The sequence below is a fragment of the Henckelia pumila genome, unplaced genomic scaffold, assembly GCF_033568475.1.
Source record: "Henckelia pumila isolate YLH828 unplaced genomic scaffold, ASM3356847v2 CTG_298:::fragment_3, whole genome shotgun sequence".
Lineage (NCBI taxonomy): Eukaryota > Viridiplantae > Streptophyta > Magnoliopsida > Lamiales > Gesneriaceae > Henckelia > Henckelia pumila.
This window is the reverse complement of record NW_027331797.1, coordinates 554175-577907: the sequence shown is the minus strand read 5'-3', so window position 1 is coordinate 577907 and position 23733 is coordinate 554175. Positions and strand designations below refer to the sequence as shown.

Here is a 23733-nt window from a genome sequence, read left to right as displayed (position 1 = left end):
TGGAATCAATATAAGAACTTAGATGAAGAGAGAGATTCAAACTATTTTCATTGGGGCCAATATCCCAAAATGCCCACAATCTAACAGTAAGTAATAACTTAACTTGACACGATAAATTAAGAGTGAAACCAAAGCTTTTGTAATAATGCACTGAAAGTTACATTACCATAAAGCGTTTTAACAGCACACCCAGGCTTGAAAGAGTTCCGGAAGCAGACTCCATGAAGTAACATTTAGCTGTGATCTCAACTAGTAACAGATTGGTCACTAGGTGATTGTGACTGTAATTTCTTTTTAAGAATATTAGACAGTGGTGCGACAGCGGCTCGACCGTGTTTTACACATTGAAAGTAATCATCAACTGTAAAAATTAAACACATGAAAAGAGAAAAATGAAAATTAGCTGCATGTATAGATGCTTATTATCATTTCGTATTACTCAAATGAATGGTAAAATAACCACCTGTCATCACACCATGTGAAAGAGATGTAATAATGCCATCATCCTTTGATCCTTCAGGCAGCACTGATTGAACTGGGCTGGGGAAAACCAGATGTACTAATGCTTTCATTCTCTGCCATAAAAAAAGCAAAAAAAAAAAAAAAATTTGAGGAGACCAACAGTAAGTTACAAACACACAGAGAGCCAAAAGCAATCATTTCACGTTGAAACAATACTGAAAGCAGAAATGACTAAGGTCATTTTACATTTGATATATATCACAGAAAGTTCACGAGTTACTAGCACCAACACAAGTCGAGTGATTCCCCATTGCAGTAATTTGCTAAATTCCATGTTCTGAAAATTTCATTAAAGAAGGTAGCGCTGAAGTACCTGCTCCTCTGTTTTGTTAGGGTCCAAAATAATACGCCCACTTTCAACCAGGCAACAACAGATGGCAACTGCAAAACTTAATGGGGTTAACCAATAGTACGCTATTTAATAAGGCTGGGTTACATCAGAGCACAAAGATGAAGAAATCGCATGTATTGGTTTACCAGCAAGATACTTCAAAGGGATTCCAGCATCTACAAGGGCAGCGCATGCTGCATGTATAGCACACGGAAGAAGCTTGCAAGAGCTTAGTTAAGGAAGTTTGGAGAAAGCAGGAAAGAATCAAACATAATATTGTTGTTGAAGAAATATTGCATAATTTGTGTCCTATGCCTGAGTTAGATAATAGCCCATTTCTACCCTATCAATTTGAGCTCGGAAGAAGTAACAGAATGAAGGGCAATATCTCCATGTAATCATACGATCAATTTTTTTATGGAGGAAAGAAAGACCATCTGAAACCTGAAAAAGATAGCTTCAAACCAGGATCATTTCACATCAGAGTTCAAGATTGAATCATAAGTTTTTTTCTATTTTAATGCATGATGAAAAATGCAAGGATAAGGGGAAATGCAGGCTCCACGAACATACCCAGAAAATACAGTAAAATTCATCCGATGCAGCAGAAGGGCTATTCATAATCCAAGTTCTATGTTTTGAACTTTTGATATTGAATATGGAATAAACGATCGAAAAAGGATACCGAACCATCATCATGGACAACCTGTCAGATAGGTGATTCATGCAATAAGTTTGATGATAATGCGTGTCGAGCAAAGAAAAAATATATAACAAATAGGGACTAGAGATTCACATGAAGGTGAGATATGCTTTTGGCACTAAAACAAAATATGAACTGAAACGGTCTCGACCGTGTTATTTTCTATTCGGTTTAACGATCTTCATTCGCCTTGTACTTGTATTCTGTTAAACCCCCAGCTAATCCGTTAGTGTTTAGATTCGTAATAGCTTCAGAGCATGAGAATCTTAGAAAGCAAATTTGTTAGCTCAACGCGGTCATAATTTTCCCGTCACAAAACAAGTTTGCTAGAGTTAATCACAAAACTGTAACCAGTTAACTAACAATTATATTTCCAATATTTACCTATTTCTTAATCATGTGACGCAGTTTATCAAGTTTATCAAGTTATAGGAAAATCAACTGTGTTGGAATGGAATAGCAATAAAGCAAGGTAAATTTTGATTTAAGATGCCAATTTTCAGAACTTCACGAGGAAGGAGATAGGACAAGCCACTTTTTTACTTCACTGACCATAAGCACTCACCTGAATTATGATTGATGTTGTCGTATTTGGGTGAGCAGTCAAAAGGCAAATATTTTGCAATGTTCTTTTCAGTATCATCTCAAACTCCTTATCTGTTTTTCCTGAAAATTGTAGATGTTTTTATCAAACTTGGACATTGAGAGTTAGAAAATAAAGTACATCAGGTATCAACCACATTTATGAACTCTTTGTTTATACAAATTCCAGCATTCATATTTCATATAGCTTTTGATTGGAAAATAAAGGTTGATACTTAATTTGAACATTTTTGGCCCAAAACCAAAAAGTGAAATTGGATATAACCAGACTCATTTGAGCTTCTCAAATGTGTTCTTTGTTTTAACAGTTGCTAAGTAATGACAGCTTCATCTTATCACAAAAAAAAAAAAAGAAGTAATGACAGCTTCTTAAACTATTTTACTTTGCAACCACATGATTATCCAAACCAGAAAATCAAGGCCAACTTTGAGAAAAATACTAGAAGTAGCTCACCGATCTGCCCAATTTTAGGCTTCCAAATGACCTCAAGACATGCTTTTTCAGGATTCTCATTCTTTTTCGTCCCAGATTTTGGCCCATAAACAGCAGCAAGAACTCTGGTTTCCCCTAGGACAACCAAAAACTTAAAATACTTGTGATCAAAAGAACCACAATATAAAAAATGCAGTCATCACATAATGGCCAAGGAAGGTCCAACACACGACTAGTTACATTTCAACAATCATTTTCCCTCGCCAACAAATAAATCAAGTACATGAAAGTGCTTGCTTAAAATCATTAAAACTATATAATTATACGTGCAGATGCCCGGAAGGTATGGACCTTTCATGAAATTTCATATCTGTTGTTAAAAAAATAAGGTAACTTTAACAGCCCCCACCCCAAACACATTATCAGGGAACAGGCCCAGGTAACGAAACACGCATCAAACAACGTAGCACTTACAGAATTGCAAGTGAATAAATCAAACGAAAAAATAACTTGAAAGTAGGGGAGACCAGAGTTTTGTGGGTACCATGAGAACAGCTACCAGAACCATGCGCTCGATTTAGAACATTGCGAGAACAATCCATTGGTCTCAATTGGTTGGCTCCACGTCCACCTTCTCTCTCTATATCCATTTCTCGATGTTATCAAACAAAAACGTTGATTTGGGAGTAGGGTTTAGCTAGGGTTTATGAAAATACCATTTTGGGGATTTAACGGGTACCAGATTGGTTTCCGGGGCAGGGACTCAATTAATTTTCTTATTTACTGTTTTTTTCCTAGCAAGAGCTTGTTCCGCTAAGTTTATTAAAAATAAGGTATTTAACAACTTAAGTTGTTTTAGGAGTATATAAGTTCTTAGGTTTCATTTATAAAAAAAATTGATAAAGTATTTGTATGAACTTATTTTAAACAATTTAAAAAGTTTGATGTGTTTGGAATATCTAATATATTTTTATTGTTAAAATAAAAAAAAGTATAGTATTATGAAATTAATGTAAATAGTAATATATATATACAAAAATAGTTTTAAATTTATCATAAATGTTAAACATATATTAAAAAATAAAACTATATTTAATTTTAATTTAAAATTTTTTTTTGATAAATTATGTACAAAAATGGGCAGAGAGTGTGTTGGCAGTTTAATAAAATATGAAGTATAATATGGAGAAGTAAAATTTCAAAAAAAAATCTTTTCTAAAAAAGTTGGGATGACCTTATTTTTTTAAAAAAAAACAAGTTATTTTGACAGCTTATAAGTTGTTTGATAAAAAATTTACCAAACAAGAGCTTATAAGCTTTGTAAAACGGGTTTTTTTTAATCTCGGTCAACATTTTTTTAAAAAAAATGACCTCCCCAAGTGCATTTCATATCACTTGGGGAGGTCATTTTTTAAAAAAAGAAAAAAAAAATTGACCAGGTCTATATACCCAAATATCCCCTATAAAACACCCTCTAAATCAATTGTTAAAAATCATTTAAATCTTAATAAAAAAATAAACATTTTTTAAATGTATAAATTTTAAACATTTTGATGGTTCTTCTATAAATAAAACCTTAGTACTTGAACTCCGGCCTTTCTTTCTTTCTTTCTTTTTTTTTTTCCCAGTTTTTTGAGGGGGACGTAATTAGGGGAAAATGATTTTTTTGTTTCTTTCATGCACGCAATTGACGGCTACTACTACATATATGGGTCAGTTTGGTTTGCATATTAATAATATTACATGTATAATGTAACTAGGAGATTAACTTGATTGGAAAGAATTGCAACCCCAAGTGGCTTATATTTTCTTAATGCCGGCGCCCCAATGCATCTGACCTTTCGATGAACTCAATGCATTAATCCATATCTCACCATTGATAACATCAAACAATCAAGTGTAGGTTTTAAGACACTGAGAATCAACCTGTTTGCTTGAACCTGCAATAAGCATGCAGCAAGTAAGCTGGCTTTTGCATTTTGCCACTCTTGTCATAACTCATTTGTGTCTATCAGGGAACTCCAGAGCCATAGACTTGAACAACACCACTTCTGAATCCGCAAATGTCGCCAAGCCCGGTTGCGCAAGCCAGTGTGGGAACTTGACCGTCCCATACCCGTTTGGTGTAGGCTTACTCGCTGGTTGCTCCGTCGACCCTACCTTCGACATCATATGTGACACATCTTTTGACCCTCCAAAGGCCTTCATAGGCTCGGACAAGCTTGAGGTCCTAGGCATATCCGACAGCAATATACGCATCAGAAACAGGGTGGCCTCCAAGTGCTATGATAAATATGGAAACTGGAAAGGGAACTTTGACTTCACTATTGACCTGACAGGGACTCCCTTTAGTATTTCCAAGGAAAACATGCTCACGGTTGTGGGATGTGATGATGTTTCCTACGGATTAGACGACTTGGGTGATTTCTCCAGTTCCTGCGTGACAATTTGCTCGAATATCCGGGACTTGAGCAATGGTTCTTGTTCTGGAATAGGATGCTGCCAGGCCTCAATTCCTGAAGGTCACCAATACATGGACGTTTTACTTGAATCCTTGAACAATCATAATTATGTTATATCTTTCGACAGATGCGGATACAGCTTTCTTGCAGAGGAGAATAGCTATGACTTTCGTATAACCGACTTGGTGGATTCATCATTTGTTGACCGAACGGTAGAAACTGTGCCGTTTCTGATTGATTGGGAAATTGGGAACCAAAGTTGCAGCTCAGCTGAGAGTATCTGCAAGGGAAAAAGTGACTGTGTCGATTCGGGTACGGTTCTTGGTGGATACCGCTGCAACTGCTCTAACGGGTACGCGGGTAATCCTTATTTGAGTCCAGGATGCCAAGGTTAGTGTAAACAATCAAAATGGAGTTGGCTTAAATCGAAGATTCTGACTGTACTGATCACTGATCGGTAACACCAAATCTTGTGATGAGTTCTTAAGATTTTTTTAAAATTTTTTGTTGACAGATATCAATGAGTGCGAGTACAATCCATGCACTGAAAAAGCCAAATGTAACAACGTTCCAGGCTCTTTCTATTGTTCCTGTCCTTATGGTTATGTTGGTGACGGCTTAAGAGACGGTCGTGGTTGCCTTTTTTTGCGCGTTCCAGCAGAAACCAACCGCTTTGCAGGTTCAAACGCTGTTTCTCTGTGTTAAACTACTGTCCCCCCAAAAAAGGAAGGGTACTGTGTTGTTATTTGTTAATATGATGGGAATTCTCTATGCAGGACTAGGCATAGGCTTGGCATCATGTTTCTTAGTAGCAGCCAGCTTTTGGCTGTACGAGGTATTGAAGAAGAGAAGATTAGATGGCCGGAGATATGAATACTTCAAGATAAATGGTGGGCTTCTGTTGGATCAACAAGTCTCAGCTGATGGGCATGTTCTTGAAAAAATGAAACTTTTCACTGCCAAAGAGTTGGAGAAGGCCACTGATCGATTCAACGAAAGTCGCATACTTGGCCGAGGAGGCCAAGGTACAGTCTACAAAGGCATGTTGCCTGACGGACGAGTCATAGCTGTTAAAAAGTCCAAGAAATTGAATGAAAATCAGCAACAAGAGTTCATAAACGAGGTCATAATCTTATCCCAAGTAAAACACAGAAATGTTGTCAAGTTACTAGGATGCTGTTTGGACACTGAAGTTCCATTGCTAGCTTATGAATTCATTCCGAATGGAACCTTATACGACCTTATCCATGATGATTCTTCTGTGTTTCCATTTCCATGGGATATGCGATTGAGAATAGCTGCGGAAGTAGCAAGGGCTTTGGACTACCTACATTACTCTACTTCCACTCCTGTTTTTCACAGAGACATGAAATCTAATAATGTTCTTTTAGATGAAAAGTATCGAGCCAAAGTATCAGACTTTGGGATTTCAAGATCTGTGGCCATAGAGCAGACTCACTTTACCACCAAAGTCAAAGGGACATTTGGGTACCTAGACCCTGAGTACTTTCAAACAAGCCAATTTACAGACAAAAGTGACGTTTATAGCTTCGGGGTGATCCTCGTTGAGCTTCTGACAGGGCAAAAACCGATATCTTCTAGTACAACCGAAGAAGAAAGAAGTTTGGTGACTCGTTTTCTATCAATCATGGAAGAGAATCTGCTGAAAACAATACTTGATCCTCAAATATCAGAACAAGGTTCGGAGGAAGAAAAGGTCACCTTAGCTAAGTTAGCACAAAGATGTTTGAATTTAAACCGGAAGAAAAGGCCAAACATGAGAGAAGTGGCGATGGAGTTGGAAAGAATCAGAACTTCATGTCAAAATCCGTCATTTGTTGAGACTGATTCTGGAAAAGCCAGAGTAGACACTTCTGTTGAGAAATGCATAGAATAAATTGATGGTGTTTAAAAACATCCATTGCATCGATAGCTTGTAGCTCGTGTCACACCAACGTCTCGTATTTGATATCCAGTTGTAACAGTTTCCTCCCCAAACTTGAAAACAAAATCCATTGCACTTTCATTTGTTTTTTTGTAAAGAACGAATTCGTTTCAAGATTTGAACATCCAATCGATCCATACTCAACAGCACACACCCCGAGATATATACCACCGCTATGTTTGTGCAGCTACTCTAGAATTACTTCTGTGGTAGGGAGATGATAGCCAAAAACTGAGCATTAAGATTTCATATGAATATATATTAATTTTACCTATAATTAGTTACATTCAGTATTATCCCCCAAACAATTTAAAAATTTGGTGAGTGCATAAATTTTTTTTAAAACGTATTCACTCTACACCATAACATTTTAAAAAATTCACCAGTATAGATCATCAAGTGATACCCAAAAAAAACACAATATTACTCAAAAATAACTTTTTTTTTCCCCCTGATTTCAAATTTAATGTATCGATTTGTGATTCTTTTAGATCCGAGGAGATTTTAATTTGAGTTTTTAAATGTTAACCTCTTGTAGCAAGCAGCCTATCTTTCAACACAAGCTGTATTGTTGTACTTGGCCGGCCTCCAATACCCTCCATGTAAAACAAGACAAATGCATAGATGAGTTTAGATAAAATCAATATCTCCCACTTCCAGGGTACTTCAAATTTTGCAAGCTTATCTTGAATTCTCAGGGAACTGGAAACCATGCAAATAGACCAGCTTTTACATTTTGTGATCCTCTTGACTCCTTTAAGCCTTCCATGTATAATAGCAGATGACTCCACTGCCATGAACTCAAACACTCCCATATCTAAAGATACCTACATTGCCAAGCCTGGCTGCCAAAGCAAGTGTGGGAATTTAACAGTTCCTTACCCTTTTGGTATCGGCTTAAATTCAGGTTGTTCCATTAGCCCATTCTTCGACATCAACTGTAACACATCATTCGACCCTCCAAAGGCCTTTCTTCACATCAGCGATGACATCGAAGTTATATCTATATCTGACTCCAAAGTTCAAATCAGGAACCAATTAGCCTGGAACTGCTACTCCAGCGATACAGTTACCGGAGATAATGAGCTTAGAATCAATTTGACGGCAACACCCTTCAGCCTTTCAAGTGAAAATAAGCTCACGGTTGTGGGATGTGATGATTATTCTTTAGCAACACTGAATACCAGTTTAAATCAGGGTAATTACATCAGCTCGTGCGTTGCCATCTGCTCCAAAACAGCAGAGCTGAGAAATGGTTCTTGTGCAGGAATTGGCTGTTGCAAAGCTTCTATACCTAGGGGTCTCCAGTACATATATGTTGGCCTGTCCAGCCTGAGAAATCACGGTAATGTCACGTCTTTTAACCCGTGTAGCTATTCGTTTATTGGAGATGGGAGTAGATACACATTTCAAGTCTCTGACGTGTCAGATTCATCCCCAGCAAACAAAATAATAGAAACTGTGCCACTCCTGTTAGATTGGGTTGTAGGGAATCAGAGTTGCTATCAACTTCAGAATACTACAGGAGTATGCCAGGGAGCGAGTGTTTGTGTTGATTCCGGCACAAACATCAAAGGATACCGGTGTAATTGCACTCGAGGATATGAGGGGAATCCATATCTCAGCCCTGGCTGCCAAGGTTAGCACATATTCAGCCTGGAAAATCTTCACATAATTTAAGTTATATACCTGTTCACTTGTGCAAATCTTTTTTCCAGATATCAATGAATGTGAGTACAATCCATGCTCTGATAAGGCCATCTGCACAAATCTTCCAGGTTCTTATAATTGTTCTTGTCCTTATAGTTATGTTGGTGACGGCAGAAAAGACGGCATTGGCTGCGTTTATCTAAATCTTCCAAAAAGAAATGTGGCACGCACAGGTTTGTGTTGTCAATCCATCTTGTGTTTGCGTGACCAAGTTTTAATTTCTTTTTCACCTTTGTGGGTTGAACCTGGCTTCTTAACTCTTTAGACGACTATCTTATATTTACCATTGACGGTACAAGGTGAATTTAGCCAGCTAGTGAACCTTATTAAGACTACTTGAGTAAGGATCCACACTTGAACTCGAATTTTATTCTGCAAATTTCATGAGTTCCCGTAAAAAATGAGGCATTATGTGTCATGCCTCAGCCAACATGGGAAGGTTAAGAACTAGAAACAAAAAATATATTTATAAAATTTCTTCAAGTCTCATTTACTCAACTGACTTACTGTAGGGAAATTCTGTGCCATATTATTGAAAATTCATATCATCCTGATCACATGGAGGACATTCCATGCAGGTTTAGCCGCCGGCTCTGGGCTACTTATAATTTTAGTGTTGGCAACTAGCTTTTGGTTGTACAAAGTGTTGAAGAAGAGGAAGCTAAAAAGGAGGCGACAAATGTTTTTCAAACGAAATGGTGGCCTTTTGCTACAGCAACAGATATCAGCTGGTGATCATGAACTTCAAAAAATAAGATTTTTTACTGCAAAAGAGTTGGAGAAAGCCACGGATCGATTCAATGAAAGACGAATACTTGGGTGTGGAGGTCAAGGTACAGTCTATAAAGGCATGTTGTTTGATGGAAGGATTGTTGCAGTAAAAATGTCCAAGAAAGTAGATGAAAACCAGCTAGAAGAGTTCATAAACGAGGTTTTCATACTATCCCAAATCAATCACAGAAATGTGGTTAAGTTGCTAGGATGTTGTTTAGAGACTGAAGTACCATTACTGGCTTACGAATTCATTTCAAATGGAACATTATATGATCTTATCCATGACGACACCGCCGGTTTTCCATTTTCATGGGATATGCGATTAAGAATAGCTACAGAAGTAGCAAGTCCTCTAGCCTACCTGCATTCTGCTACTTCAATTCCTATTTTCCACAGGGACATCAAGTCTAGTAACATCCTATTGGACGAGAAGTACCGGGCCAAAGTATCAGATTTTGGGATCTCAAGATTAGTTTCCATGGATCAGACACACTTAACTACCAAGGTGAAAGGGACGTTTGGCTATGTAGACCCTGAGTACTTTCAAACAAGCAAATTCACAGAGAAGAGTGATGTTTACAGCTTTGGGGTCATTCTTGTTGAGCTTTTAACAGGGCAAAAACCATTATCTACCAGTGAAACAGAAGAAGAGAGAAGCTCAGTAAAGCGTTTCATCCTGACCATGGAAGAGAACAAACTGCAGACGGTTCTTGATCCTAAAATCTTGGATCAAGGCATAACTGATGAGCAACTTTCGGTAGCTAATCTGGCTTTAAGATGCTTGAATTTACATGGGAAGAAAAGACCAAGTATGAGAGACGTGGCATCAGAGTTGGAGAGTATTAACACACGTGAAAATCCCTCATTTGTCGAACTGGAAGATCAAGAAATGATGGGGGTTGAAACCGAATCCATAGATTTCTCGGATGAAGAATCAATCTGGAAATGAGCAGACATGTTGTAGATGGAATCGCAACACATGTTCGTAGCACAGTAAAAAGAATTGCATCAACCATAGTAATTACTACCTTTCCTAACTACTAAATATCATGCAGTTTGACATCTTATCAATATTCTTGTGAGTCTGTGCCTGCAAATATGAAGAGTCGTCTTTGCCAATGTGCTGCAAGGTTTATGGTATTTGATTTGAGATTCAATGACGAAATAAAAATTTATAAACTGACATTAATTAACTTTGCTTTTAAAACATTGTGGTTATTCTTACCACAAAGTAGGTCAAAAGTTCTTTAAAAATAACAAGTAACTAAATTCTGGAGGAGTTGGAATTTTTAATTATTTTTTCAACATTATAAATTCTTAAACATAATTGTTCTTTAACTAAACAATGTTGACTATGATAATCACCCCAGTGGTTTTATCCTGAAAATATAGAACAAGGTCTCCAATCTTGATGTGGTAAAGATATCGCATGTGTAATTTTATGGTTCGAATACAATTCACGTAAAGATATACGATATAGCGAAAACCATTTCCAGCACACTTTTGCCTCCACCATTTGTCATCTCCACGACACCATAATTGTCCAAAAAACTTATTTCACGGAGAAGATTGATTGGTCTTGATACATCTCCTGGATCTTCAACTTCGCCTCTTTAACATCATCTTCACTTCTTCAATAGCTTCTGTAGCCTAAACAATTAAAGTGAGCGAAGTAAATGGTTTGTACAGATAACAAATATTTAGTGTTTGTCCGTCCTCCCCCAAATAGTTAACCCAAGTTTCTATAGAAATAGATACTAAGCCTTTGTTACCCAATGCAAATACTCCTCATGATCCAACGTGGGATGAGATATCGCAATAAATAAGTAGCTATAATAAGTTAATGCATGGTACTGATGGATATTCCTTGAAACCTGAAACTTCTTTAAAAAAAGAAAGAAAGAAAATAAGAAAGAAACTTCTAAAAATGACAAGCTGAAACATGATAGGTCCAAATGGATATTTGTCACAAGATAGAGAAGTCGAAAAATATAACTTATGTCTAGTAAAAATAATCGTCATCAATACTAGTTACTTGCCATAGCACGAGCGCAGAAACCTATGTAATAGGTCGTTTTCAAAACAAAATTCAACCACACGCATTTGGTCAAGAGAAGAAAAAGGAAGAGATTAATTTCACAAAGTAATCTCGTTAGAATAGGTTGCAGCAATAGCCATTCATGATTTGGAACACATACAAGAGGTAATACTTCCTTAAATACAGATCTAAACGAGAGTAATTACATCTATCTTCTGGAATGATTGTTACTTGGCATACCATACTAGCGAGGAAGTATGAATCACCGGCTATCAACTTCGAGAACATGCTGGTGTAGGCACTGATTTATCCTCACATTGTCATAGTTTTTCTGTCCCTGATCACATCATTCATAAACATAAATCATTTTTGGTGAGGGGAGAAATTCAGAGAGGCAGGCAAATCACAGTTGTAAAGGCAAAAACAAATGATGTGCCATTTTTCCAAAAATAAAAAATCAACCCCCCCCCCCCCCCCCCCAACCCCACCCAAAAAAACAATATCTGGCCAACTCAACATGTCTCGAGAGCTTCAAGAAGTTGATTCAAAACTTATGCACGAGCAAAATAAAATAATTGAAGTTCTGATTTTTTAGGGAATTCCACGAAATGTACTTGCTGCACCAGAAAATGAAGACTTTCACATTCATCGAGAAAACTTGTAGCAGTTGTCCATAGTTACCCATAGCAAGTTTGTTGTAACAGTAGCAATCATGTGACGGGCTTGGTTCTATCTGATTGAGACCCGTATATAAGTAGTAGCATTAATACAAGTAATGAAATCAAGGAAGTCATAATCCCAACCCCTTTATCCTTTCTCTACTAGGCTTATGTTCATTCAATAACAGGAATGATCAGACATAGTGAAGTAATGCCGTCAAAACCTTCATGATCTTAGCAATAGCAAATGAAACAAGAAAGAAACGCTAATTATCACATACAACTGGGCAAGGTAATTTTTCCTCCCATTGCCAAACAAAGCAACTGTCACCAGAATAAGCAATGTGAAAAGATCATTGTCGCAATTGTCATCATCAAGGATAGAAAATGCATCGCAAGATTCATATAAATTAAGTAATAGCAGTTAAACAAATATCACATCCTATCTGGTAAATTGAGCTGCTACTACCCTAAAATTTCAACAAATTTGTTCCCATAACATCATGGAAGACTGTTAGCTCGAAAATGACATAATACTTGTTAGTGCACCACAATCAACCATGATATGAATTAGAATTATCCAAACATAAAACATACATGTCAAAATTAAGATTTGAATCAAATTTAATCTTTTTAATTTTTACCTGGCAAAAACATATTCAATTTTTTTAAAAAAAAAATTTTAATAAAACTTATTAAACCTCCCTCCCAATTTCTAGTTATGATAGGAAAACACAAAACTTATAATCCAATACACATGAATGAATTTTGAGAAACCATGGAAAGTTATCCACATTCAATAATGAGCACTATTCTTTATAGCTTTAGATAGTCAATAAAAAAATCCATGTTAATAAATGCATTTGATAAGTTAAGCCATCTAGCCAAATAGCACTTTAAAATAAAAAGACAAAAATTACCTGACATGACTACAAAACAATTAATGAATTAGATTCATGCCAAAACAGTTGCAGATGTTTAAAGAAACGGCTAATCACAAACCCTTAAGCTCTCTTATTGAAGAAAAGTTTCATTACGCAATAGAGGAGAACAAATGCAAAATATACTTGAACAGAGAGTACCTTGCGTTGTTTCATTTCTCCAAATACCCTAACCATTTTCTATTTGAAAATCATGAAAGGTGGTGAATATTACTTTTGAATTCTGATACAGGAGAAAATTTTGGCAGCACCTCAAGATTGAACAAAGAAAATAAATCGTTGAATCAAATTATAAATTATTCATGTTCTGGTTTCATTGAAATAAGGTCACGAAGTTCCTAGACATACCCCATGTTTCATGTTAAACATAAGGAGTTTCAAAATGATTTTGTGTATTCTACAAAACGATACACGTAAATCAATGTGATATTCGATCCAAGCATAATCAATCCATATCCGATCCCTTACCCCACCCCACCCCACCCCCGATTCCTATAGACAAGAGTTGAGACATGCCGAAATTGAACTGATTTAGTACTTGGGGGGCATCCTTTGCATCCGGCGATGGCCACTCACATTCTATGATTTTTTTTTTTAAGAAACGAGTTTCAACCTCAAGACCGACTGAATCACAAATTTAGCCATTATCCAAGAAACAAAAGAATTTAAATGCCATAACATTAAGTCTACATGATGTCTCACCTTGGATGACTAGTCCCCTGAATATCTTTCTGCCCGTATTTCCTCCAATTATAGCCGTCATTTTCAACTCCTGTCCCGGAGCACACGTGCTTCTTAGTGCACCACAATCAACTATGATATATGTTAGTTGTTAAAAGCATTTCTCGTTCCCATAATATCATGGAGAAGATTGTTAACTCGAAATGACAAAACACTTGTTAGTGCACCACAATCAACTATGATATCTGTTAGAATTATCCAATGTCCAAACATAAGACATACTTGTGAAAAATGAGATTTGAATCAAAATTAATCTTTTCACCATTTTGTTTTAAAATACTTATTAAACCTCCCCCCCGATTTCTAGTTGTGGTAGGAAAACACAGAACTTATTATCCAATAAACCTGAATGAATTCAAGTGTGTGAGAAACCATGGAAGTTTATTTACATTCAATAATGAGCACTAATTTTTTATATCTTTAGATAGTCAATAAAAATCCATTTTAAAAAATGTGTTATATAAGATAAGCTATCTAGCCAAATAGCACTTTAAAATAAAAAGACAAATTACCTGGCACAACTACAAAACAAGTAATGAATTAGATCCATGACAATGAGCAAACAGTTGCAGAAGTTTAAAAAAAGGGCTAATCACAAACTCTTAAGCTCTCTTATTGAAGAAAAGTTTCATTACGTGATAGATGTGAATGAATGCAAAATATACTTGAACAAGGAGTACCTTGCATTGTTTCATTTCTCCAAATAGCCGAACCATTTTCAATTTGAAAAATCATGAAAGGTAGTAAGTATAAGCTTTGAATTCTGATCCATGAGCAAATTTTGGCAGCAAATATTATTTTTGAATTCTCCAAATAGCCGAACCATTCTGATCGTTGTATCAAATTATTTATTATCGGTTGAGCGCATCGTGTCATATTTTAAATCAACTGCCAATAAAATCATGAGGATTGAATCTTGTTCCACTGCAATCCATACTTCTACATATTAAGTCATATGTCATATACATAAGGAAGTCTACAAAGAGACTCTTCCCTGTGATTTCCATTGTATGATTAGCATCATCTTGCATATCCTGAAATGCTCTGTCCAATATCATACACGTGATTTCATCAAACTCAAAGGAAACTTCACTCAACTTTTGCCCCCACATCACAGTCCTTTGTGGTAGACCTTGCTTGCGTAGATTAGACAATAGTAAGTTAATTGTCACCAAATCTGGAACAAAGGCCATCTTGAGCAATTTTCCTGTCAGGATCACTGCACGATCCAGTACATCATAACAGATTCCATTCATCAGAGTGTTGTACGTAACGGTATCTGGAACTATTCCATGGGAAATAAGCTCATCAAGCATCAGAACAGCTTGATTCATTCTGCGGCTTCTGCAGAAAGCATGAATCTGTATGTTATAGGTCGTAATATCTGGGTCCCATCCAGTGGAATACAACCTGTGTGCTACATTTTCTGCATTTAACATGTCAAACTCCTTGCAGTATCCGCTGATCAACGTGTTATACGTCACAATATCTGGGGCTAATCCGTGTTTGTACATTTCTGAGTATGTGTGCATGGCTGACATCATTCTTCTCTGTTTGCAGAACCCAAAAATGATAATGTTGAAAGTAATTACATCAGGTAACAGGCCCTCAAATCTCATCTGCCTTTCCAACTTCAATGCTTCATTGAGTTTTCCACTGCAGCAAAAGCCATAAATTAAGGAGTTGTAAACAAAATTGTTAGGTACAAGTCCTTTTCCCATCATCTCCAGAAATACATCATATGCTTCTTCAACAAAACCAGCCTTAGAAAGTCCATCGATAAAGGCAGAAAAAGCAACAGCATCAGGAGCCATTCCCAGTATTTCCATTTCTTTCCACAACCTCCGAGCTCCCAGTATGTCCTTATTCTTAAAATATCCATCTAGAATCAACGTAAAAGCCACTTTATTGATCGGATAACCCTTCTCTATCATCTTATACATAAGAACTTGGGCTTCCTGGAGCCTTCTCACTTTTGATAATCCTAAGAGCAATGAAGTATAAGTGGAAGCTGAAGGAGTTAGACCGTATGTCACGATCATTTTATAGATTTCAAAAGCCTTGTCTACTAATCCTACTTTTCCATAAGCAACAATGACAGAATTAAATGCCATTACACTCAGAGGAATCCCTTTCTCCAGTGCATTCTCCAATAACTCCAATGCTTGATCTAGTTTTGTAGCCCAACATAGCCCTGCAATAGACAAATCAATCAATGAGCAATTTGGTACCACTCCCATCATTGAGAAGTCCTTCAGAAATCTGTCACCATCCTCCTCCTTTCCGAACTTGTAATGCCCTGAAACTAAAATGTTATAAGTGATAATATCAGGGGCCACCTCGTTGCTCCTCATTTCTGCATAAAGCTGATTTGCTTGACCGATTTCTCTTGTCTTAACATAGCCATCCATCAAAGAATTGTACAATGCAGTGTTTGGGATCACACCCATGTCCAGCATCCCATCAAATATTTTCCTTGCTTCCACAATATTACCCTCCTTGCAAAAGGCATTAATAACTGTTCCACATGTTGCATTACTAGGGTAGCAACCACTTTCAACCATCAAATGTACCCAATTTAGCGCATCCAAACTTTTGCCCCCAACACAGTAAGCATTGATCAAAATATTATATGAGTACACATCCGGTTCACAGCCAAACTTCCTCATCAAATGCAGCAAACTTTCGCCAACCCTAACAAACCCTCTTGTACAGAAGCCAAGAATTGCCACATTGTAAACATAAATTGAGGGTCGAGGTCCTCTATAAATCATACACCTGAACAACTTCCACACACTACCATAATCACCAATTCTTAGCAGCAACTTTATCAGCACGCACATTGCTGATAAACTCGGTCTACAACCAACCTCCCAAATCCTGTACAAAACCTCCAAGGCACAGTATCCCATCTCTAAATTCGTAAAAGAGCGCATAAATGAATCAAGAATAAAAAAATCTGATTCGCTCTTATAGTACTGTCTCCACACAACCTCGTAACTCCGAACTTCTCCTGTTATTCTAATAACCCATGTCAGCACATCTTGGGCCAGAAGTCTAAGGTCTTCATTCACTAATAAATGCACAGAAATACAACATTGTTGAACTGTAAGTTCCGAAGTGTCTTGAAATACAACTTTGAAAAACGCAACCCCCACCTCCCTATATACAAGCAATTTCATTATTTTTACAAGGGTAAAAGGGCAGAAATGGCAAGAAAAATCCTGCAAAAGATACCCTTTCCGCCGTTTGATAATTTTTGAAATTCCAACGGCGAGTTTACGCCTCTCGTTGGAATTAATCGGAATGTTGAACGAGTCGCAACAACCCCTGAAAGGCGAAAATTGTAGAAGAAAATCGAATTTTGAACCAACATTAGATAAAATTGAGCTGTTGGAATAATCAATTTGAACGGAATGATAGTTTCTTGGTTTATAGAGACGAAGAGAGAGCAAGTCTGTAAATGCTTGTGCACTGAGGAAGAGAGAAAGAGACCAAGAGTACCGAACCTTGCAATGTCTATGCACCAAGCGCAAAGTATCAAACATCCAGAAGCACGCCGGAGAAAACACCGGCGATCGACCTCCAGAGAACGTCGTCGGAAGAGGAGGAGGGTTTAGCTTATGGGCTTTACAGCTGCCTTTTAGCTCGTTAACTAAAAATTTAAATAAGTGGCCCGAACATTCTTCGTACTTTTCGACATTGAGATAGGGGCTTTTGAGGATGCACATGGGCTGATTTATTGGGCCTACATTAGCAGATATGGTTTATTCCCCGCCCTATCAATTTATCCCTCCAACTCAGGCACCACATGCTCAAATTTTGTCCACCTAAATACTTAAGTTCCGTTTAGACATGGACATGGGCTGATTTATTGGGCCTAAATTAGCAGATATGATTTCTTTCATATAAATTATAATGTAGTTGCTCGATCAATGTTTAATAATATACATTTTAATAACTATTATTATTTATACGAGAAAACTAGATCTAACTCATTGTTGTACTACAGTCTACGTGATATGTTGATTTTAATAATGTAAAACCCAATTTTTTGAGGTATTTTCCTTTGAAATTGTATTGGATTTTAATCTTGATTCAAACTATTTAATGCATGTTTTCGCTTTTCTTTTTTTTTTTTTGGCTCAAGTTTTCGTGAGTTATACGGTTAGAACAATCATGAATTGCAGTGAATAAATAATAAACCATTGTTATTATGTTATAATACTTGAGTTGTTATTACATACGTTATTAATTTTTAAAATCAAATAACTGCTTTTGAGCTAAGATTGATTACTTTTATTGCTTTATTAAAATGAATAATTAGCGTGTATCATATGTAATTAGAAGTAGTAAAATAAATATTTAAAATTAAAAGAGGATATTTAATGGGTGTAGATATTATCATAAAATCAGCTGATTTTTTAGACATTGTTTGTTTGATAATGGGCCTAAAAAAATCTGGTGAAACGTAACAGTAAAAAATATCCTCAAAATCAGTGAAAGAAAACTCTTCCACCTACTTGTCTCCTCTCCACCTGTCCTATCCTTTTTCCGGGATTCCTAAACTTTTACCTGAAAAAGTGACAATCCTAAAACAGGATACTACTAGAAAATATATACGGATTTCTTTAACAGACGGGGAATTGAGAATTAAACCCAGAACGAACAAAATCCATGGCCACTGATACAAAATCAAGCAATTTGATCAAAGTGAAGCCCGGGATAGGAGATGGGCCATCATCGTCTTCATCAAAATCCAAGATTGTTGAAGCAAAGAAGAAAGTTTCTGAGATCTCAATCAAGCAAGCTGCTGATGCCAAGCACAGATCCACTAATAATGTCTCCAAAGTTGTATGTATCGATTTCCATTCTTTTCTTGTTTCGATTTTGTTCCTCTTTTGCTGTCTCTGTGAATCAAGAGAAGTCGAGGTGTCCATTTGTAAGGATTTATTTATTTTTTTTTCTCTCAATTTGGGTTTATTATTATTTGTATCTTGAAAGATTGGTGATTTCTTGGATTGAATTTTACTTTGTGTTCCTCCCTTTTGCTGTGAGGTGGTCCATTTTCAGTAATTGCTGTTTTTTTAACCATTAAATTTGAAATCTTTGTTGTTATATCATTTGGTTGCTGCGGATGCACTTTGATTTGATGAAAGCTTATGATTCAAAAAAAAGAATAAAGATCTTTTTATTTGTGCTTGTAGATAATCAGCACTCTTTGCTGAACCTTGATTGGTTTTAAAGCTTCCAAGATCTAATCTTTTTATTATCGTTGTCGTTTATCCAAATTTAGCCAACTTGCGTTCTAGTTTTTATTAAGTTTTGATTGGACAAGTTTTGTAGAAATGGAATTGGTTGCTCTGGATTATAGTTTTTTAAACTACTGTCTGCTAATATGCCTCTGGTGGATGCATCGGGTGTTGAATATTGTCAAAGTGTTTATTTTGCGAATTCTTTTTTTTTTTTTTTCTCTTATTGAATTTCAATGTGTCTGGATCAAGTGAAGATGAGCAAAACGTCACGTCAATCGAAAACTGTTACGAAGACAGTGACCAAAACCAGAGTGAAGAAAGTTTATTCCTTGCCTGGACAGAAATTTGATGTTCCTGAAGAGGTTCTTTATCAGCCATTTGATTTTGTGCTATGTGATTATTCTCATTTGTATCACGAATTATGCAATGACTAGTCCTTATTTTCCTTCATTTTGCTGCTTCTTGTTGACAGAGAGAACCATTGAGGATCTTCTATGAATCCCTATCGAAGCAAATACCTTCAAGTGAAATGGCCGAATTTTGGTTAGTTTCTATTTATGCACTGGGTTCTTCTGCTGAGAAAATTTTGGAGTAGAAATATCACATGTATATGTTGTTACGGTGATAGTGGAGATTACTATGTTCTTGAAGTTAGGGTTCGATGCCCAACTGTTGAATGAATTGTTTGCAGTAACAAAGCAATATCATCCTATGTGGACTTAGCAGGAGGTGTGAATGGCCATATCAGACTAGATATAAAACTCTGATAAACCATGATTACCTATAAGGCGAGTGTAGAATCAAAATAATTGTCATTGGAGCTCATTGTGCAGAATTCTGCTCAAACATATTTATAAAATTTATGCTTGTGGTATTGTACTAGTTACTGAGTTTTCTCATGCTTCTTTTTTAAATATATATATGTACTTGATATGTCTCCGAGAGGTAAAGGTGTGGCTTTTCTGTCGACAAAGAAGATCCTTTTCTCTTGTACGAAGGATAAAAATGCATTGTTTTGGATACAGACCAGCTTGTTGGCTCAATGGGGATGGAGGAGCCAAAATCAGTATAAAAATGAAAACAGCACAGCACAGCACGCGTAACAAAAATCGTGCATATTCCCATTTACAATAAGTAATTAGTCAATGTGTACTATGCTGATTCATAGGGTTGACTTTTGGGTTATCGCAGCATAGTGACATGAACAAGAACAAAGCCACATAAAAGTTTTTGGCCATTGGCATGAACACTTTCATGGAAATACTTCATATTAATGGTGTGTATTGTCGATCTAAGGGTAGGAACATGATAAAATAATATCTATACTAAAAAATTTGTAAGAAATGTGTTTGACACTAGATAATTCACGGTATAAAGAAACTGATTTCTTCTTGCTGGAACTTTAGCTCCATAAATTCGCGATTTGCAGTGAGAATACTTGCCACATCCATAGGTGTTTGTAATCTGTCGGGGATTGTTTAAAAAATGCAATTTATTACTGATGCAGAGTTGTGCTTCACTGGCCACGGCTTGTATGTTCCTGGGAACTTCTATTTTTTGTTTTCGAGTTGCTTATTCTTATGCCCAAAACTACTCTACAATTTTTCGACTTCTTTACGTCATTTTCTTCTGCCTTTTTAATCACTATTCACCTTGTTCAGAAAGATCTGTTAAACAAATTGGCCCAAAGAGTATATATGGATAATTTTCTCATATTTACAGGATGATGGAGCATGGTTTGCTGTCACCCGAACGAGCAAAGAAGGCCTTCGAGAAAAAGGGAAGGAAGCAGAAGCAACTTCGAATAGGTACTCCAATAAAATCTCCACCACCACCACCCATGTCAAGTAAACCAGAGAGTTCCAAGAAGCCACAACAGGTCCCCAAGTCCGGTGAAGTGAAACCGAAAAAACGTTTAATAGATGAAAGTGATGATGACGATGACGACTTTGTACTGAGCATCAAGAGGAGAAAAGGGTAAGAAGTATATATAGCTTGTGTTACAACCTTGTATCATTACATGTTCTGAATAAATTCAATACAATTGAAAACTAGTACCTCAAATTCGTTTGAACCTATGCTTAGGCGAAATTCTTTATCATATAGTTACTATAATAAAAAACATTCATTAATTCCGAAATCTTGATCATCCAAACTCTGGTTGCTAGCAAGTGAGATAACAACGTGCTTGTGAGTTCGTGTGACATCTCTGACTCTGTTATATACTTGATTATTCATGCCTTTTAGAATCTTGAAAATCCTATATATATCCCATTACTGTAACACACGTACAATTACAAAACAAAGCGTTGGAAGATAAATTAAGGTTAACCGCGGATCTTTACTACTCGATGCCATGGATAAAATGTGCATTGTTTTTGGACTGTAACATGACCCTGCTTAAGAAACTTTCTGCATCATAACATACAAAAAAAAAAAAATTGAATGGAAAAAAACTTGTAGAAGAGAGTGAGTGATGTTCATGTTTCGTATAAATTGATCATAATTGATCAGTTCAGGAAAGAAAATCATTAAATCTGTGGTTGTATCTAACATGGATGCCATGCACCTGATATCATGTTGAATTGTACAGAAAAATATCAGTGGGTTTCATTTAATACTATGGAGAATGATAGTTATGTCTGTGTCTGTGTATGTATATGTGTGTATATACTAGAGCATGGTGCGGAAAACAAAGTGGTCCTACTTTTTTTCTGTATGAACCTGAAATTAATTTTAGCTGTCTTTGAACCAACAAGAGTTTTTGTTCAAAAAAGAAACTCAAGATGCAAAGAGTCTGAAAAATTGATTGTTTCACTACCTATTAATGGGTTGGCCTTGGCCACCAACTGGTATAGAATGGTGATGATGCTAATTATGCAGCACCAAAAAACAATATTAAGGAGGGTTTGCAATTTTTTAGACGTCACAAACAATACGTTAAATCGATCATTGAGAAAATTAACTGGAGATGTTAATTTGATCGATCAAGGGAGAAAAAAAAAATGATTTCCTTTGGTAACTTGTATATAAAATTAGCTGAGAAGACAAAACCTTTTACTTGATGGTTAATATAAAACATGCATCATGAGGTGTAAAAAAAAAAAGAATGAGTTTTGTATTCTTAAAATAATATCAGTGTCGATAAAACAGCGATAATGACTTGATTTAGGAAGATTTTGCAATGATACGGATTTCAAACATCATTCACACAAAGGGACCCTCCGATTTTGACGTTTGAAAACGAATTTAGCATGTCGCGATGGCAACATTAATTTAAATTCCTATTTCAGTCTCCACTAAAATGTACTGTTTTAATAATTTCCTCTTGTGAATTTTTATTATACCTGCTTTTTTTAAAAAAAAAATTTGAAAGACATACTGCTTTTATTTCAATTAAATGCTACATACTTGCTGATGTGCCCTTTTGATTATTTATTTTTCACAATAATGCGCGCTAACTCAAATTATATATGTTTCGTAGATTAGTTAATCGTAATATTTGACTCAATATTTCCTTTTTTAAAAAAATGCAAACCACCAAGTGTATATACGTATGTATCTTGCGAAAACTCGGACAGTATTAAGCACCTAATCTTTACGTAACTAATTTTGGTGTAAATGGTGTTTTGTTATACATATAAAATTATATCGGAAAATCACATGACTATAACAGTAACTATATTTTATAATAAAAATTATAAATCAAAATAATTAAAAAAAAATTAAAAATAACTGATTATATAAGCACGCAGCACATGCTACGATAAAATCGAAGACAGAGGGCAACGTGTAATATAGATGCATGAACAAGTGTAGGGTGCTTGTTGAATGTAATAATGAATAAGGTATTGGACCCTAATAGAGAAAGGATGTGACTTATGATCAGAGGTGGCTAAAAGTTGGATACTGATGCTACTATTACCAACCCAAGGCCATATCATTAATAAATGTGTTGTTAATTATATTGGCGCTTATTTTTTAAATTTTGGGCATATATAACTGATTATATGGATCGATAAATTATTAAAATACATTTTTGTGAATGAATCCAGACGTGCAGGTTAGGCTATTTTTGCCTACATATTTTGAATTAATTGATGGAGGGTGGCAAATTGTTGGGTTTTGATGTCATGCAAATCTAACTTGTATATTTTCGCAAACAAAATATGGATGTTAGAATTATATGTAAATTATATATTGGAATTCCGAACGTGAAAATGAGCCAGAGAAGATAAATCAATTTGGTTTGATAAAAATAGTTGAATTTTATATGTAATATTTATTGATATTAAGTTTGCTTATCAAAGCGTGTAAAATTTATTAGGTATGTACGTACATGGACTGCTAATATAATTTGACATTCCAATTTAGTCATTTAGTTAGTTTTTTTATTTAAATATTGGTTGCGTTTGGACATGTGTATTTATAAAAATGTTTTTATAAATTTTGTACAAATTTTTATAAAATATTTTAAAAGTTTTTTGAAAATTAAATAAATATGTAGTCTGAAAAATTATTCTATAAAAATATTTTAACATCCAAAAATAATTTTGTTTATCTTTTTTTTTCATAGTTTCATTCTAAAAACATCTAACAACACATCTCAGTTGAGT

General features: G+C 35.7%; 5 protein-coding genes across 12 annotated transcripts; 3 read left to right on the top strand and 2 right to left on the bottom strand.

The window, feature by feature from the left end:
- Positions 1 to 18: 18 nt before the first annotated feature.
- On the bottom strand, positions 19 to 3379 carry LOC140870957 (exosome complex exonuclease RRP46 homolog). 2 transcript variants are annotated; one of them, XM_073273382.1, is made up of 8 exons: positions 3137 to 3379; positions 2614 to 2727; positions 2122 to 2222; positions 1539 to 1559; positions 1000 to 1072; positions 836 to 903; positions 464 to 575; positions 19 to 361 (listed from the first exon to the last, which is right to left on the bottom strand). In XM_073273382.1, exons 1-8 carry the CDS (start codon positions 3240 to 3242, stop codon positions 246 to 248), a joined length of 711 nt encoding a protein of 236 aa, XP_073129483.1. In that variant the 5' UTR covers positions 3243 to 3379; the 3' UTR covers positions 19 to 245. The 2 variants fall into 2 exon arrangements, with proteins under 2 accessions (XP_073129483.1, XP_073129485.1); XM_073273384.1 differs by having other exon boundaries at positions 2614 to 2715.
- Positions 3380 to 4543: 1164 nt separating this feature from the next.
- LOC140870968 (wall-associated receptor kinase-like 8) lies at positions 4544 to 6951 on the top strand. The gene is made up of 3 exons (XM_073273394.1): positions 4544 to 5444; positions 5569 to 5733; positions 5831 to 6951. Exons 1-3 carry the CDS (start codon positions 4544 to 4546, stop codon positions 6949 to 6951), a joined length of 2187 nt encoding a protein of 728 aa, XP_073129495.1.
- Positions 6952 to 7711: 760 nt separating this feature from the next.
- On the top strand, positions 7712 to 10513 carry LOC140870921 (wall-associated receptor kinase 2-like). 2 transcript variants are annotated; one of them, XM_073273329.1, is made up of 4 exons: positions 7712 to 8197; positions 8267 to 8638; positions 8718 to 8882; positions 9288 to 10513. In XM_073273329.1, the coding sequence occupies exons 1-4, from the start codon at positions 7795 to 7797 to the stop codon at positions 10430 to 10432; spliced, it is 2085 nt and encodes a 694-aa protein (XP_073129430.1). In that variant the 5' UTR covers positions 7712 to 7794; the 3' UTR covers positions 10433 to 10513. The 2 variants fall into 2 exon arrangements, with proteins under 2 accessions (XP_073129430.1, XP_073129429.1); XM_073273328.1 differs by having other exon boundaries at positions 7712 to 8638.
- Positions 10514 to 10822: 309 nt separating this feature from the next.
- On the bottom strand, positions 10823 to 17530 carry LOC140870919 (uncharacterized). Of its 6 annotated transcripts, XR_012147574.1 has the most exons (3): positions 14543 to 17530; positions 11762 to 11858; positions 10823 to 11133 (listed from the first exon to the last, which is right to left on the bottom strand). XR_012147574.1 is itself a non-coding variant. In XM_073273326.1 (2 exons), the coding sequence occupies exon 2, from the start codon at positions 17042 to 17044 to the stop codon at positions 14747 to 14749; it is 2298 nt and encodes a 765-aa protein (XP_073129427.1). In that variant the 5' UTR covers positions 17045 to 17192; positions 17372 to 17508; the 3' UTR covers positions 13824 to 14746. The 6 variants fall into 6 exon arrangements, 2 of the variants coding, with proteins under 2 accessions (XP_073129427.1, XP_073129425.1); XR_012147572.1 differs by lacking the exons at positions 10823 to 11133; positions 11762 to 11858 and adding an exon at positions 13824 to 14038; XR_012147571.1 differs by lacking the exons at positions 10823 to 11133; positions 11762 to 11858 and adding an exon at positions 13824 to 13934.
- An 824-nt stretch (positions 17531 to 18354) lies between these two features.
- Positions 18355 to 21257, top strand: LOC140871008 (uncharacterized). Its single transcript, XM_073273455.1, has 4 exons — positions 18355 to 18716; positions 19372 to 19479; positions 19590 to 19660; positions 20840 to 21257. Exons 1-4 carry the CDS (start codon positions 18540 to 18542, stop codon positions 21096 to 21098), a joined length of 615 nt encoding a protein of 204 aa, XP_073129556.1. The 5' UTR covers positions 18355 to 18539; the 3' UTR covers positions 21099 to 21257.
- Positions 21258 to 23733: the final 2476 nt, after the last annotated feature.